This window comes from Salvelinus alpinus, unplaced genomic scaffold (assembly GCF_045679555.1).
Source record: "Salvelinus alpinus unplaced genomic scaffold, SLU_Salpinus.1 scaffold_40, whole genome shotgun sequence".
Taxonomy (NCBI): domain Eukaryota; kingdom Metazoa; phylum Chordata; class Actinopteri; order Salmoniformes; family Salmonidae; genus Salvelinus; species Salvelinus alpinus.
Window position 1 is genome coordinate 1,200,260 of NW_027255981.1, and position 16,172 is coordinate 1,216,431.

Consider the following 16,172-nt stretch of genomic DNA (forward strand, 5'->3'; position numbering starts at 1 on the left):
CAAATTCTTGGTAACAGACCGAGTAGTTTAATTGAAGTTCAGTTTATGAACATTGAGAACATACTTCTCTTAACATTTAAGCAAAGCAGAAGACATCATGGAGGTGATGGCATCTCTCAAAATTGCAACTACCATAATGTGGGAAAAGGAGATCCCAACCATGTCAATGATAGCCACACTTCACAGTATTTCATGATGACACCACATGAATCGCTAAGATGAAGAAGGCCTTTGTCGAAGACAGGCATTTATGTTATTATTATTATTGGATCATCTTGATATTTTCCTGTATGTTTGCTTTGACAATATACAGTGGGGAGAACAAGTATTTGATACACTGCCGATTTTGCAGGTTTTCCTACTTACAAAGCATGTAGAGGTCTGTAATTTTTATCATAGGTACACTTCAACTGTGAGAGACGGAATCTAAAACAAAAATCCAGAAAATCACATTGTATGATTTTTAAATAATTAATTTGCATTTTATTGCATGACATAAGTATTTGATCACCTACCAACCAGTAAGAATTCCGGCTCTCACAGACCTGTTAGTTTTTCTTTAAGAAGCCCTCCTGTTCTCCACTCATTACCTGTATTAACTGCACCTGTTTGAACTCGTTACCTGTATAAAAGACACCTGTCCACACACAATCAAACAGATTCCAACCTCTCCACAATGGCCAAGACCAGAGAGCTGTGTAAGGACATCAGGGATAAAATTGTAGACCTGCACAAGGCTGGGATGGGCTACAGGACAATAGGCAAGCAGCTTGGTGAGAAGGAAACAACTGTTGGCGCAATTATTAGAAAATGGAAGAAGTTCAAGATGACGGTCAATCACCCTCGGTCTGGGGCTCCATGCAAGATTTCACCTCGTGGGGCATCAATGATCATGAGGAAGGTGAGGGATCAGCCCAGAACTACACGGCAGGACCTGGTCAATGACCTGAAGAGAGCTGGGACCACAGTCTCAAAGAAAACCATTAGTAACACACTACGCCGTCATGGATTAAAATCCTGCAGCGCACGCAAGGTCCCCCTGCTTAAGCCAGTGCATGTCCAGGCCTGTCTGAAGTTTGCCAATGACCATCTGGATGATCCAGAGGAGGAATGGGAGAAGGTCATGTGGTCTGATGAGACAAAAATAGAGCTTTTTGGTCTAACTCCACTCGCCGTGTTTGGAGGAAGAAGAAGTATGAGTACAACCCCAAGAACACCATCCCAACCGTGAAGCATGGAGGTGGAAACATCATTCTTTGGGGATGCTTTTCTGCAAAGGGGACAGGACGACTGCACCGTATTGAGGGGAGGATGGATGGGGCCATGTATCGCGAGATCTTGGCCAACAACCTCCTTCCCTCAGTAAGAGCATTGAAGATGGGTCGTGGCTGGGTCTTCCAGCATGACAACGACACGAAGCACACAGCCATGGCAACTAAGGAGTGGCTCCGTAAGAAGCATCTCAAGGTCCTGGAGTGGCCTAGCCAGTCTCCAGACCTGAACCCAATAGAAAATCTTTGGAGGGAGCTGAAAGTCCGTATTGCCCAGCGACAGCCCCGAAACCTGAAGGATCTGGAGAAGATCTGTAGGGAGGAGTGGGCAAAAATCCCTGCTGCAGTGTGTGCAAACCTAGTCAAGAACTACAGGAAACGTATGATCTCTGTAATTGCAAACAAAGGTTTCTGTACCAAATATTAAGTTCTGCTTTTCTGATGTATCAAATACTTATGTCATGCAATAAAATGCAAATTAATGACTTAAAAATCATACAATGTGATTTTCTGGATTTTTGTTTTAGATTCCGTCTCTCATAGTTGAAGTGTACCTATGATAAAAATTACAGACCTCTACATGCTTTGTAAGTAGGAAAACCTGCAAAATCGGCAGTGTATCAAATACTTGTTCTCCCCACTGTAAGTGCTTGATCTTTCCATACTAATAAAGCCTATTAATTTGTCAGGTACCTCCATTCTTGCACTTTGCACACTAACATTAAGTCTCCAAATAGTGAGGACCTGAAACCCTGAACAGTTTTCCTTTTCCATTTTCCTGACATAAACTGCACTCACAAGCACTGAAAGCAAGAGTGTGCAGCCTACAAAAGGATCTGCAGCAGGACAGCCTATGTGCAGGCTGGTTGAGAGGTAATCAAATCAAACTTTATTTGTCACATGCGCCGGATACAACAAGTGTAGACTTTACCGTGAAATTCTTACTTACAAGCCCTTAGCCAACAGTGCAGTTCAAGAAGAAGAAAATATTTACCAAGTAGAGTAAAATAAAAAGTTACACAGTAAGAATAACAATAATGAGGCTGTATACAGGCGGCACCTGTACCAATTCAGTGTGCGGGGGTACAGGCTAGTTGAGGTAATCTGTACATGTAGGTGAGGGCGAAGTAACTATTCATAGGTAACAAACAAACAGCAGTGTACAAAAGGGGGGGGTCAATGTAAATTGTCCGGTGGTGATTTTATGAATTGTTCAGCAGTTTTATGGCTTGCGGGGTAGAAGCTGTTGAGGTGCCTTTTGGTCCTAGACTTGGCGCTCCGGTACCGCTTGCCGTGCGGTAGCAGAGAAAACAGTCTATAACTTGGGTGACTGGAGTCTCTGAACATTTTATGGGCTTTCCTCTGACACCGCCTGGTATATAGGTCCTGGATGGCAGGAAGCTTGGCCCCAGTGATGTACTGGGCCGTTCGCACTACCCTCTGTAGCGCCTTACGGTCAGATGCCGAGCAGTTGCCATACCAGGCGTTGATGCAACCGGTCAGGACGCTCTCGATGGTGCAGCTGTAAAACCTTTTGAGGATAGGAGGACACATGCCAAATCTTTTCAGTCTCCTAAGGGGGAAAAGGTTTTGTCTTAGTGTGTTTGGACCATGATAGTTCGTTGGTGATCTGGACACCAAGGAACTTGAAACTCTCGACCAGCTCCACTACAGCCCTGTTGATGTTAATGGGGGCCTGTTCGGCCTGCCTTTTTCTGTAGTCCACGATCAGCTCCTTAGTCTTGATCACGTTGAGGGAGAGGTTGTTGTCCTGGCACCAGACTGTTAAGTGTTAAGGATCAGCGTGGCAGACATGTTGTTGCCTACTCTTACCACCTGGGGGCAGCCCGTCAGGAAGTCCAGCATCCAGTTGCAGAGGGAGGTGTTTAGTCCCAGAGTCCTTAGCTTAGTGATGAGCTTCGTGGGCACTATGGTGTTGAACGCTGAGCTGTAGTCAATGAACAGCATTCTCACATAGATGTTTCTTTTGTCCAGCTGAGAAAGGGCAGTGTGGAGTACGATTGAGATTGCATCATCTGTGGATCTGTTGGGGCGGTATATGAATTTGAGTGGGTCTAGGGTGTCTGGGAGGATGCTATTGATGTGAGCCATGACCAGCCTTTCAAAGCACTTCATGGCTACCGACGTGAGTGCCACGGGGCGGTAATCATTTAGGCAGGTTTCCTTCACTTCCTTGGGCACAGGGACTATGGTGGTCTGCTTGAAATATGTAGGTATTACAGACTGGGTCAGGGATAGGTTGAAAATGTCAGTGAAGACACTTGACAGTTGGTCCTCGCATGCTTTGAGTACACGACCTGGTAATCCGTCTGGCCCAGCGGCTTTATGAATGTTGACCTGTTTAAAGGTTTTGTTCACATCAGCTACCAAGAGCGTTATCACACAGTCATCCAGAACAGCTGGTGCTCTCGTGCATGCTTCAGTGTTACTTGCATCGAAGTGAGCATAAAAGGCATTTAGCTCATCTGGTAGGCTCGCGTCACTGGGCAGCTCGCGTCTGGGTTTCCCTTTGTAGTCCGTAATAGTTTTCAAGCCCTGCCACATCCAACGAGCGTCAGAGCCGGTGTAGTAAGATTCAATCTTAATCCTGTATTGACGCTTTGCTTGTTTGATGGTTCGTCTGAAGGCATAGCGGGATTTCTTACAAGCATCCGGATTAGTCTCCCACTCCTTGAAAGCATCAGCTTTAGCCTTTAGCTCAATGAGGATGTTGCCTGTAATCTATGGCTTATGGTTGGGATATGTACGTACGGTCACTGTGGGGACGACATCATTGATGCACTTATTGATGCAGCCGATGACTGAGGTGGTGTATTCCTCAATGCCATTGGATGAATCCCGGAACACATTCCAGTCTGTGCTAGCAAAACAGTCCTGTAGTGTAGCATCCACGTCATCTGACCACTTCCGTATGGAGCGAGTCACTGGTACTTCCTGCTTTAGTTTTTGCTTGTAAGCAGGAATCAGGAGGATAGAATTATGGTCAGATTTGCCAAATGGAAGTCGGGGGAGAGCTTTGTATACATCTCTGTGTGTGGAGTAAAGATGGTCTCTGAATTTTTTCCCCCTGGTTGCACATGTGACATGCTGGTAAAAAATTGGGTAAAACTGATTTAAGTTTGCCTGCATTAAAGTCCCCGGCCACTAGGAGCGCCGCTTCTGGGTGAGCATTTTCTCTTTGCTTATGGCCTTATAGAGTTGGTTGAGAGCGGTCTTAGTGCCAAATTTGCATTGTGGTGGTAAATAGATGGCTACGAATAATACAGATGAGAACTCTCTTGGTAGATAGTGTGGTCTACAGCTTATCATAAGGTACTCTACCTCAGGCGAGCAATACCTAGAGACTTCTTTAATATTAGACATCGTGCACCAGCTGTTATTGACAAAAGGACACACACCCCCACCCCTCGTCTTACCAGAAGTAGCGTCTCTGTTCTGCCGGTGCATGGAAAATCCTGCTAGCTCTATATTGTCCATGTCTTTGTTCAGCCACGTCTCGGTGAAACCTAAGATGTTACAGTTTTTAATGTTCCGTTGGTAGGATAATCGAGCCTACCGGATGAGCTAAACTACTACTTTGCTCGCTTTGAGGCAAATAATACTGAAACATGCATGAGAGCACCAGCTGTACCGGAAGACTGAGTGATCACGCCCTCAGCAGCCGATGTGAGTAAGACCTTTAGACAGGTCAACATTCACAAGGCCGCAGGGCCAGACGGATTACCAGGACGTGTACTGCGAGCATGCGCTGACCAACAAGCAAGTGTCTTCACTGACATTTTCAACCTCTCCCTGTCCGAGTCTGTAATACCAACATGTTTTAAGCAGTCCAGCATAGTGACTGTGCCCAATAACACTAAGGTAACCTGCCTAAATGAATACCGACCCATAGCATTCACGTCTGTAGCCATGAAGTGCTTTGAAAGGCTGGTCATCACCCCAGGCTCATCACCATATTGTTATTTATTTTATTTATTTTGCTCCTTTGCACCCTAGTATCACTACTTGCACACTCGTCTTCTGCACATCTATCACCCCAGTGTTTAATTTGCCATACTGTAATAATTTCGCCACTATGGCCTTTTTCTTGCCTCACCCCCCTTATCCTACCTCATTTGCACACATTGTATATAGACTTTCTCTATTGTATTATTGACTGTATGTTTGTTTATTCCATGTGCAACTCTGTGTTGTTGTTTGTGTCGCACTGCTTTGCTTTTTCTTGGCCAGGTCGCAGTTGTAAATGAGAACTTGTTTTCAACTAGCCTACCCGGTTAAATAAAGGTGAACAAAAAAAAACTAGACCACCTCCAATTTGCATACCGCCCCAACAGATCCACAGATGATGCAGTCTCTATTGCACTCCACACTTCCCTTTCCCACCTGGACAAAAGGAACACCTATGTGAGAATGCTATTAATTGACTACAGCTTAGCGTTCAACACCATAGTGCCCTCAAAGTTAATCAATAAGCTATGGACCCTGGGACTAAACACCTCCCACTGCAACTGGATCCTGGACTTCTTGACGGGCCGCCCCCAGGTGGTAAGGGTAGGTAACAACACATCCGCCATGCTGATCCTCAACACTGTGGCCCCTCAGGGGTGCGTGCTCAGTCCCCTCCTGTACTCCCTGTTCACTCATGACCGCACGGCCAGGAACGACTCCAACACCATCATTAATGTTGCCGATGACACAACAGTGGTAGGCCTGATCACCGACAACAACGAGACAGCCTATAGGGAGGAGCTCAGCGACCTGGCTGTGTGATGCCAGGACAACAACCTCTCCCTCAATGTGATCAAGACAAAAGAGATGATTGTGGACTACAGGTAAAAGAGGACCGAGCACGCCCCCATTCTCATCGACGGGGCTGCAGTGGAGCAGGTTGAGAGCTTCAAGTTCCTTGGTGTCCACTTCACCAACAAACTAACATGGTCCAAGCACACCATAACAGTCGTGAAGCGGGCACGACAAAACATATTCCCCCGCAGGAGACTGAAAAGATTTGGCATGGGTTCTCAGATCCTCAAAAGATTCTACAGCTGCACCATCGAGAGCATCCTGACTAGTTGCATCACTGCTTGGTATGGCAACTGCTCGGCCTCCGACCGCAAGGCACTACAGAGGGTAGTGCGAGCGGCCCAGTACCTCACTGGGACCAAGCTTCCTGCCATCCAGGACCTCTATACCAGGCGGTGTCAGAGGAAGGCCCTAAAAATTGTCAAAGACTCCAGCCACCCTAGTCATAGACTGTTCTCTCTGCTACCACACGGCAAGCGGTACCAGAGCACCAAGTCTAGGTCCAAGAGGCTTCTAAACAGCTTCTACCCCGCAAGCCATAAGACTCCTGAACATCTCGTCAAATGGTTACCCAGACTATTTGCATTCCCCACCCTCCCCTCTCCAAACCACTGCCACTCTCTGTTGTCAGCTCTTTAATTACTTGTTACTTTTATCTCTTATTCTTATCCATATTTTTTTTTAACTGCACTGTTGGTTAGGGCTTGTAAGTAAGCATTTCACTGTCAGGTCTACCTGTTGTATTCGGCGCATGTGACTAATAAAATTTGATTTGATAATCTTAATCGTAGGTCATCAATTTTATTTTCCAATGATTGTACGTTAGCAAGAAGAATGGAAGGCAATGGGAGTTTACTTGCTCGCCTCCGGATTCTCAGAAGAGAATCTTCCGGCATCTTTTCTTCACGCAAAAGGCGTGGATCTGGGCCTGTTCCAGTGAAAGCAGGATATCGTTCTTGTCGGACTCGTTAAAGGAAAAACCTTCTTCCAGTCCGCGGTGAGTAATCGCTTTTCTGATGTCCAGAAGTTATTTTCGGTCATAAGACACGGCAGCAGCAACATTATGTACACAATAAGTTAAAAAACAAGTTACACAAAAAAATACAAAATAGCACACATGGTTTGGAGAATGCAAAACGTCAGCCATGTTCTTCAGCGCCATCTTGTATGCGCTGTCACTTGTTAAAACTACTGTAATACTATTTTAGGCTGCTGTATACTCAGTCAAGCCTTTTCTGAAATATCTGGGAGAAATGTCCTCCTCAAAATTACTTTGAGAACTCCCAAAATTATATAGATAAGGCTTTTTATAAAATTATACAAATAAAATCAATCCACCTAAAACGTTTTGTTCAAAATCATTTTCATCCGTCATCCTCCCTAACTTTTAAGTCACCATGTTAATTTTTTCAAAACATAAGTATAGTCCTAATTGTGCATCCAGGTCTAAAATGTTCTTCTCCACTTCGGTAGGTGGCGGTATGTGCCGTGTAGCCTACACCACAACGCTCTGAGGAAAGCACAGAGGACGATCGCTTTGGTTGCTAAATGATGCTGATGCTGGGGCCGCGAATGAGGGCAAGGAGGAGGATGCTGCCGTAGAAATGGTGGTACGTGGAGCGAACCTCCTGAAATGGTTTTGACCATAGAGGCGAAACAATGTGTCACTTCAAAGTCTTCGAGGTTTTCATGTCATCGCGGCAGAAGAGAATTAGGTAAAAAGAAAAGCTTTTACTATCCTCTCTTTATTCCCATTCCCCAGTTTTGAAGGGTTATGTAAATATCGCTGTATGTTTGTATACGGAAGGCCCAGGTGGCTGATTTAAGGAATTATAGTTGTCTTAATGAATAGAAATGTGGATTTGAATTGCAGTAGATGTAGTTAAAATATAGCAAAACATTTTGATACCAATCCGTTAATGCCAATGGGCTATTATAGAGCTATATCTATTATTGTGCGTATTTTAGTATGATGAAGTTAAGCGCTGGCCTTTTCCAGTGATTAGTTCATATTGGGAATTGTAGTCCGATGTTTTTGCTCTCATATATGCTACATTGCATTCGGTATCCTTTTTTTAATGGTAGGTCTACCTATATCAAACAATTCCATTAAAATATGCAATATTATTGTAAGATTAGAAAGGCTGACGTCCAATTGCAAACTCTGTCCATTACGCGCGAGGAGAAGAAACGGACTGTTATTAGGGTAGAGTATTTGTAAAATGGTACAGGTTTTGTGATTTTTGCTGAATATTTATGGGGTGTCGTGCGCCACCTGTCGCCATAAAGGCGGTAGTAATAGGTGGGTCTCTTGTCAAGCATGAGTATACGCTGCAGTGCGGACAAAAACCGAGGAGTGGGATGGATCGAGAGCCTTGGCGTTGGAGAGCATATAACCGTATTTTAAACCGAGACATCAATTAGTAAGAGAAGGCATTGTATCGGAATAGTTTATCGGAATTGGACCCACTGCTTACCTGGATTTTAGTCGTCGCCAATGTATTTTAATTGTGCATTCATGCAAAGCATACACCTGTACACTGCAGTTTGTAATCATAGGAATCCGCTTGCGTGACACATTTATTGTCGAAGAAATTGGATATTATTCTAATTTAAACAACTTGACAAACTAATGTAGAAAAATATATGTGTGTGTTAGGCCAATACACTTAAGAAAATCATATGTTTGATTGAATTTATTGGAAGTTTCGCTTGGGATAATTGCCTGCTAAATGCAAAGGAGTACGGTTCAGTTTAGCGTCGGACATCGGAGTAGATGTTTATATGGACCTTTCTCGCAATGGATTTGGTCATACATGGGGAAAGTATGCTATTATTGAGTCTATAGCTGTAGCAGTGGGGCTACTGTTTGTCAGAGGAAGTCTTCTGCCACCTTAAAATCCCAAATGAAGATTCCAAAAAGACGGAAAAGACTAACGTGCCGTCTCTGCGCCAGGTAATATTCTTCATGACATCTCAGTTTGGCTAATAACTTTCACATAATATAGATATCAGTTGGCCTAGGCCTATCGGACATGAATAGGACTTGCTGGGTGCTTTATTAAAGAGGCTATATATGACTTTTGCCTCTGGGGCTGTTCTTGAGCCATAAGGGGTGCTCTAAATGGACAGAAATGTTGTCCAGAAAGCTAGCAAAAAGTTATGTTTAATTATTGTTTGATAGGGCTATAGCTGTTTATGTAACTATATTTAAAGCATCAGTTAGGCCCATTAGTTTTAAAAAAATACTGCATGTGCATTACTTAACCTGACCCTTTGTTGGTATTGGTTATTGACTAAATCAAACTATCTCTGCCTGTATTTTGTGAATGTTGAACAGTCAGTTAGTTGCCTTAGTAGCAGATAGATCAATTAAACTCATTAGAAACATAATACTATTACAGTTTGTGCTTAAAGAGTAAGGCTAAATATTTGTCTAATTGTTAGGCTATTGTAAATTACTTTAGGATGAGATGTCAGATTTGTTTAATTGTTCCAACTTTTTACTTGCCAATGTTACATTTAATGATACAGGTTCAACAGTCGCTTGGATCAGGTCTTATTTACAACATTTATACTGCCAAATATAGATCTGGGACCTGTAAAGTAATTCATATATTGTAAAAAGATTGGCTCGTAGTTCTAATCATCGTCTTATATGAATGTTATGCTAAATTATTGCATTATATTGTTTGTGTGTATTGTTGTCCATTATAGTATTATTTGTCATCATTTCATTATCTACTCTTTCAAATTAAACTGTCATTCTCATAAATATTATTTATATCTCTAAACATCATTGATTTGGTTGTGGAGGCAGTTGTAACAAACCTCTTTGTATTTTTTATATTTATTTTGGCTTGTAGGCTTACAAAGGAGGGTTTTGGCATCGACTAAATTGGCCAAGTTCAGGATTTTTTTCTCAGACGTAAGGTTTTTGAAGAGGTTGTAAATATGGTGAGAGGTTAATGTGTTCTTCAAAGTTCCCTTGGAAATGCGGCTGCACTTTTAGCCACCAGTTTGAACACAAAATGGCTGTCGCTGCTTCCTTCGCGGATTTCAAGGAAATTTCATGATTTCGCTTTATAGTTCTGGGAAACTTGAATGCAACCCCTTGGCTTTTTGCAAAGTAGATCCCCTCACACTATTGTTAGTATAGGACAGAAAATACACATGTAGTTGTGTGTTATAATTTATATGAGTCTCTCACTATCCTCACTGATGCACTGCCCCTACGTTTTGCTTTTTGCTATGGCAACTGTACCCTGAACTATCACAACCCAGTGAAAATGAAACTATGGTGATGCTAATATGATTTTCATTTTCCAAGATTATTATTGGACTACACCTAAAGGGAGGGAACAGGCTTGCAGTGTTTCCCTACATGAGCAGAATCTGTCATAACACCTGGCAAGATGGCCATAGCATTATAATAGTTAGACGGAGCATTATATATCATCTTAAACCATACAACATGAAGCCTACTCTATACGATCTTATAGGGTGGCATCATGATGAGCAGTCACTACAACTGCTGATCAGCAATTATCTCGATTAATTCATTATTAGTCAGTCATAATTATGAAAGTATAAAATAAGCTTAAAGGGATAGATCACTCAAATTACAAAATGTACATGAATTTCCTTACCCTTTAAGCAGTCTATGGACAAGGAAACCAATATGATTTGTAAAAGGGTGAATTATCCCTTTAATGATTTAAGGTTAAAGTAAAATATTAATTCCAATTCCAATTCCATGGCTGTAGTGTGTGGGAGTTAATATGGAGCATGTGTAGAGGATGCTAAGTGAGGAAATGCTCCCTGAACAAACCTCTTTGTGTTTCACTTGAACTACTTATAATATTGCCTGCTCTTGTGGGTTTTGGATCAAGTCTGATGAGGGCGCTAGGGCCGCTTTCAGCATGGTGCAATGTTTATGGGACATTTCAGATATAAAATGTCATGTAGAACGAACATGCACCTCTGACATGTAGAATAAGGAGTCACGTACGCTCTATTCATGACATTTCTAGCTGCAAGGTTCCACAACATTTGCCTACTGAACGTGACCCAGGTCTTGCTACATTTGCAGTGTTACCAGCCTGTAATCTTGCTGTGTTATGAGAGTGCTTGAAATAACCACCAGTTATTGGCATATTGACGTTCAATGACACAGCCTCCGTTCACATGCTTCCCGCCGTAGCAATGCAAATGTTGGGAACCGACCCAGGTGCATTGACACACCTTGCTTTAAAGCCACAAGCACTGGCAATACCACCCTCGTAGGCTCACACCTTCTGTCTTAACCTATTGTATGTGTTCTAGTGCATTTTGTCACTTTTTCACAGCTGACTAATCTGCTAGATAATACACACAGTCTCTCTACTGGCCTCAGCCTAGGCATGACTAAATACACCCCCCCCCTGCAAATGGAGCTGAGCTGTGCATGCATAACTAATTTTCCATGGCCCTGCATGCAGAATAGCATGGTTTTGGTACTAACCTATTTACATGCATCACTCTTATCCCGATGTTGTTTACCCAGAATAATCATAAGCAGCTAGAAAATAAAAGTTGATAGATATCGGTTCGAACCCAATACCAATACTGTCTAATAGTTTAGAGGGCTAACAGCGATTGGCCAGATATTGCAACGTAAAAACAGACAAATTTAAATGTAAGAAGTGTCTATCTCATCAGGCAAAACTGGTTGCAATGAACTCATGGTCAGGTTGTATAGTGGTTGTATAATGACGTTTTGCAGAAGTCTTTTTAGCAACCAAATCTGGTTGTTATCTGGTGATGCCTTGATCTCGTCACGTAACAGAGACCAGTTGGTTGTAATCTAGTTATGACCTCTTCTTAACCCCCAAAATGAGTTTACAACCAGAAATTTGAGGCCAAATAATATATCCATTACAATTAATTTCATAGATGTATTGTCAGTTTGTTGTTGCACAGCAGTGTTCAAAGACTATGAGAATGGTTATGATCCCGCTTTGTAGTATGTCACTAAAACCATGTATCACATACAAATGACATATTGTAGGTACATTGTTGGCATACATAGTTACATAATCAAACTTTTGTACAAAACTCTTAACTCGGCGCTCAAGCAGAGTGATGTACTGTGCTTCAAGTGCCAAAAGTCATTTCAAATTTAAATTGGCCACACCCTAAGGAAAGTGCATCTCCTTATTGGGCTCAATGTTATTCAGATATGAAGGACATTTAGTATCCATGGACATATGTAGTTTCTGTAGTTGATGTACCTCCAACATACAGTATACCCAAGGCCTTATTTTCCATCGTTCACTTGAGGCAAGAAATGCAGAGTATGTACTGTCTGTCCCCCTTGTTCTTTCAAGACAATCTAGATGTCAAACTACAACCGTCAATACCAGCAAGCTTTCTGTATGACCATGGTATTTGCACGGATAACGGAAAATACCATTTTGTTTTCTCCTCCACTTTGGCCCGAGCTAACAAAACGAATGGCTTTATAAGACAACCCTGACTTATGTCTTTTGCTTTGAGTGCGCTGCGTGATGCCTGCTCTTGGGTGTTGTGTTAAAAGAAATGGAATAAGACTGACTTATGTCTTCTTGAATATCCTTTTCCAGATAAATGGCTCATTTAAGTTGGGAGCTGCTCGCGTTCTGTCGGGCTGGCAGATGCAGTGCCTAGTGCCAGCCCTCCAGGACCACGCCAACATGAATGGGGCTGGGGAGACGGCGGACATACTGCCGCCTAACTGCATGGTCAAGGACCGATGGAAAGTGGTGAGTATGCTACATAGTTGATCTAGTCGTGGTTTTGTCTTGGTGTATGGTCTCTCTATATCAGTGTTTCCCTAAGGGGCTAAATACAAGATTACCTTCACACACACAGATTTGACTCCCTTCACCAAGGTTCTCTGTGTCTCACCAGAATTAAAGGGATAGTGTACTCGAAAATCTGTGTTTTCATACCTTGAAGTTGAGCAGATAAATCTCAAATCAGTTTGTCAGGTGTTTTCATACCTTTAAGTCAAGCATATTACAGAATTCTGCAGGCCTCGATCCAGCCTGAATGGGAAAGATTGTAACTAATTCACAGCAGCATTTATTCCCAGCCATTTGGGACCACAATATTTTCTCCTTAACTCTACTCCTGGATCTACAGAACCGTAATAATGGGGCAGTGAGTCGGGTGCAGGTGAAACGTTTTAATAAAACAACAAAATCAATAACACGACACTAACATAAGGCAGAACGCCGATACACAAGAACAATACCAACTGGTGAGTGAACATGGGAGAGTGACATATAAAGGGGAGGAAATGATGAAGTAAATGGAGTCTAGGTGTGAATCACAATGATTAACAGGTGCACGTAATGATGAGTGTCAGTTGTGCGTAAGGATGAATCCCAGGACCGGTGGTTAGTACTCTGGCGACGTCGTACGCCGGAGGCGAGGAGCAGGAGCAGACATGACAAGAACAGAATGTAGAATTGTTAAATCATTTTACTTTAAATTTTTTGTCAAATGTCCCTTTAATGGTATCTGACTTTTGGGGTTACTTCTGCCCCTTTAATAATGGTATCGTATACGTAGCGCCACGCATTCGGTGATTGCGTAACAGTTACTGTGCTTCTGATGGTGAACACTTAGACGACCCTGTCAGAACCAATCACGGAGCGACAGATCCCTAGGCCAAAGAGCTGAGGAAGAAAGTAGAGTGTGTTTGCACATGGCTGGTTAATATTTGTCTTCGGCACTTGGCTGTCATGATCAAGCCATAAACTAATAATAGGGTTGTTCAAAGCACTTAAGCACTTGGTGAAATAAAGAAAAAATGCAATGGAGGAGTTGAGGAAGTGGTGGTGACGAAGGAGGGCAACTATCTAGCAAAAATGAATTCACTCAATTACTGTTTGAGCAATAAGACACACCTCTCTATCGCCTGGTCCCAGATCAGTTTGTGCTGTCTTGCCAACTAATTTTGGTCGTTGTCATGCCAAACAATGACAATGACCATAGGAGTTGGCAAGACCGCACAAACAGATCTGGGAACAGGCTAACCTCTCTGTACTCTTCCATCAAAACTGGTGTTCGTCACGCGAAAGGGGTTTGTTAAGTTGAGCTTCTTTTTGATTAGTACAGTATAAGCCAGCATTCAAACAGCACTAGAAGAACGTTGTTTAGTACACTTTTTTAAATCCTGAACACCTTTCTAGCTGAAGAAAATCGGAGGGGGAGGTTTTGGGGAGATCTACGAAGCTCTGGACCTGTTGACTCGGGAGAACGTGGCGTTGAAGGTGGAGTCGGCCCAGCAGCCCAAACAGGTCCTGAAGATGGAGGTGGCAGTCCTGAAGAAACTGCAGGGTAAGGGCCCACTGCGGTGGCCATTTTGGACCTTTCTGCTAGTTTTGTCAATGAGCCTGGTGGTGCCACTGCGGCGACCATTCTGTGTTTACCGTTTCGGCTTAGTCAATGAGTGTGAAGGTGCTGCTCAGCCGTTCTTAAATTCAATAAATGCCATTCTTTGTTGATGTCACATGACTTGAACTCAGATCCCACCGCTGACGCCATGTGTCAGTATACTTTGTTGTAGTTATGACAGACAAATGTATAAAGTTTGTCAGCTACAGTGCATAGTCAAGTAATAACGTCTATCTTTCCCGTGTAAGATAAATGTGTTGCATCAATACTGCTGAAGACTGCACTTATGATTGGTTATAAAATCTGCTACGTCATACTCACGACAGTCGAGTGAAAAGCGTAACAACCTCTCCTCATGACAGCACAGCATAGGTTTCAGGAGAGTAAAACCAGGTAAAGTGTTACTGCTTTGGGTGTCCTTTGAGACATCCTGTCAGAAGGAATCAGAATTTCCTCTCACGTTGTCACGACCACCCTTGAGCATCCTACAGAGTTAAAAGCTGCAGAGCCATGCAGTCTACTGTGACAGAATCTGTAACCTAATAAATAGCCAATTACATTTTGTTTCGTAAATATGTAATAGTGGGCCGCCAGGCTATTGTGGCTGTGGACTTTGAATAGAGCTTTAGTCCAAGTGGCTAGGGAGAGCAACAATAGCTCTCTCTGCCATGCACTTAGCTTATTTAATGGAACCTTCTCTTCCGCCTGGCCTTATTTAGTGGGTCACCGATGCAATTTTTAAGCATGTCTGTTTTGTTTTTTTGCATTTTGGTGTGCTGCTTGAATTATGGCCCTTGAATCTTTTGCTTGAGGTTCAAGCAAATGTGGAAACGGATGTCTCTCTCGCTTACTACGCCCATAGTAGCTTCACGGAAGAGTGGCTAAGAATAGCTTAGACCTAATGAATCAGTAGGTAACCTAGTAAACTACTCCACATCATTGCTCATGTTGTTATTGATTAAGGGGCCTTTGATCTCCTTGAAGTTCAGTGTAGGTAAAATGTCTACAAGGCCATTATGACATAGCTGGAGTGAAAAATACTCCACTCATGATTTTAAAAAAAGGCCCTTAAAAATGTGCCTGGGAAAATAAGCAATATAGTGCTGCTTGTTTTTGGTTGTACGTATGTCGGTAGGAAGTAGAGGTCCCAACAATCAAATATCTTACAAAAGCCAAACCTGCATCCTAACAGTACTTCATTGATGCTTGATTGCATGGTCCCAACAGTATTTCCAAAACAGTGAACAAACTAGAGCAAATCTTTTGGCTTAGACTATTCCTTTAATTCTGCCATAATGGGCCCTCGATATGTTTTTATGTAGAACTCACAGCACGTTTTTGCATGTTGGGTGGGGCAGCAGTAACATGTTAGACGTGATGGCGATCACGTGGCACATAGAAGGAGAGCAACTCTCTCCTCCTGGATTATGCACGTCAATGTGCCAGGGTAACAAGTGACTCACTTTGGCTACAGGAGGAAAAAAGTAACCTCGAAAGCTGTGGGTGACAGTCACACACTGTGACTGACGTGTGACAGCTTTCGAAGTAAATTTTTTCCTCATATTGTGATGATGACTCATGATCGGTTTGCAACATGTACTATGTCTTTGAAGAAGCTTGTGTGTGTGTGTGTGTGTGTGTGTTGGTATTTCT

General features: G+C 42.8%; 1 protein-coding gene across 5 annotated transcripts in view; it reads left to right on the forward strand.

Moving 5' to 3' along the window:
• The first annotated feature begins 7,634 nt into the window (after positions 1 to 7,634).
• LOC139567040 (tau-tubulin kinase 1-like) overlaps positions 7,635 to 16,172 on the forward strand; it is a 51,961-nt gene continuing 43,423 nt past the window's right edge. For 3 of the 5 annotated variants that reach the window (XM_071388468.1, XM_071388469.1, XM_071388467.1), the window contains exons 1-3: positions 9,940 to 10,052; positions 12,719 to 12,877; positions 14,315 to 14,462. In XM_071388468.1, coding sequence (XP_071244569.1) covers positions 10,050 to 10,052; positions 12,719 to 12,877; positions 14,315 to 14,462 — 310 coding nt within the window. In that variant the 5' untranslated portion in view covers positions 9,940 to 10,049. The other 2 variants (XM_071388470.1, XM_071388471.1) reach the window with 2 other exon arrangements.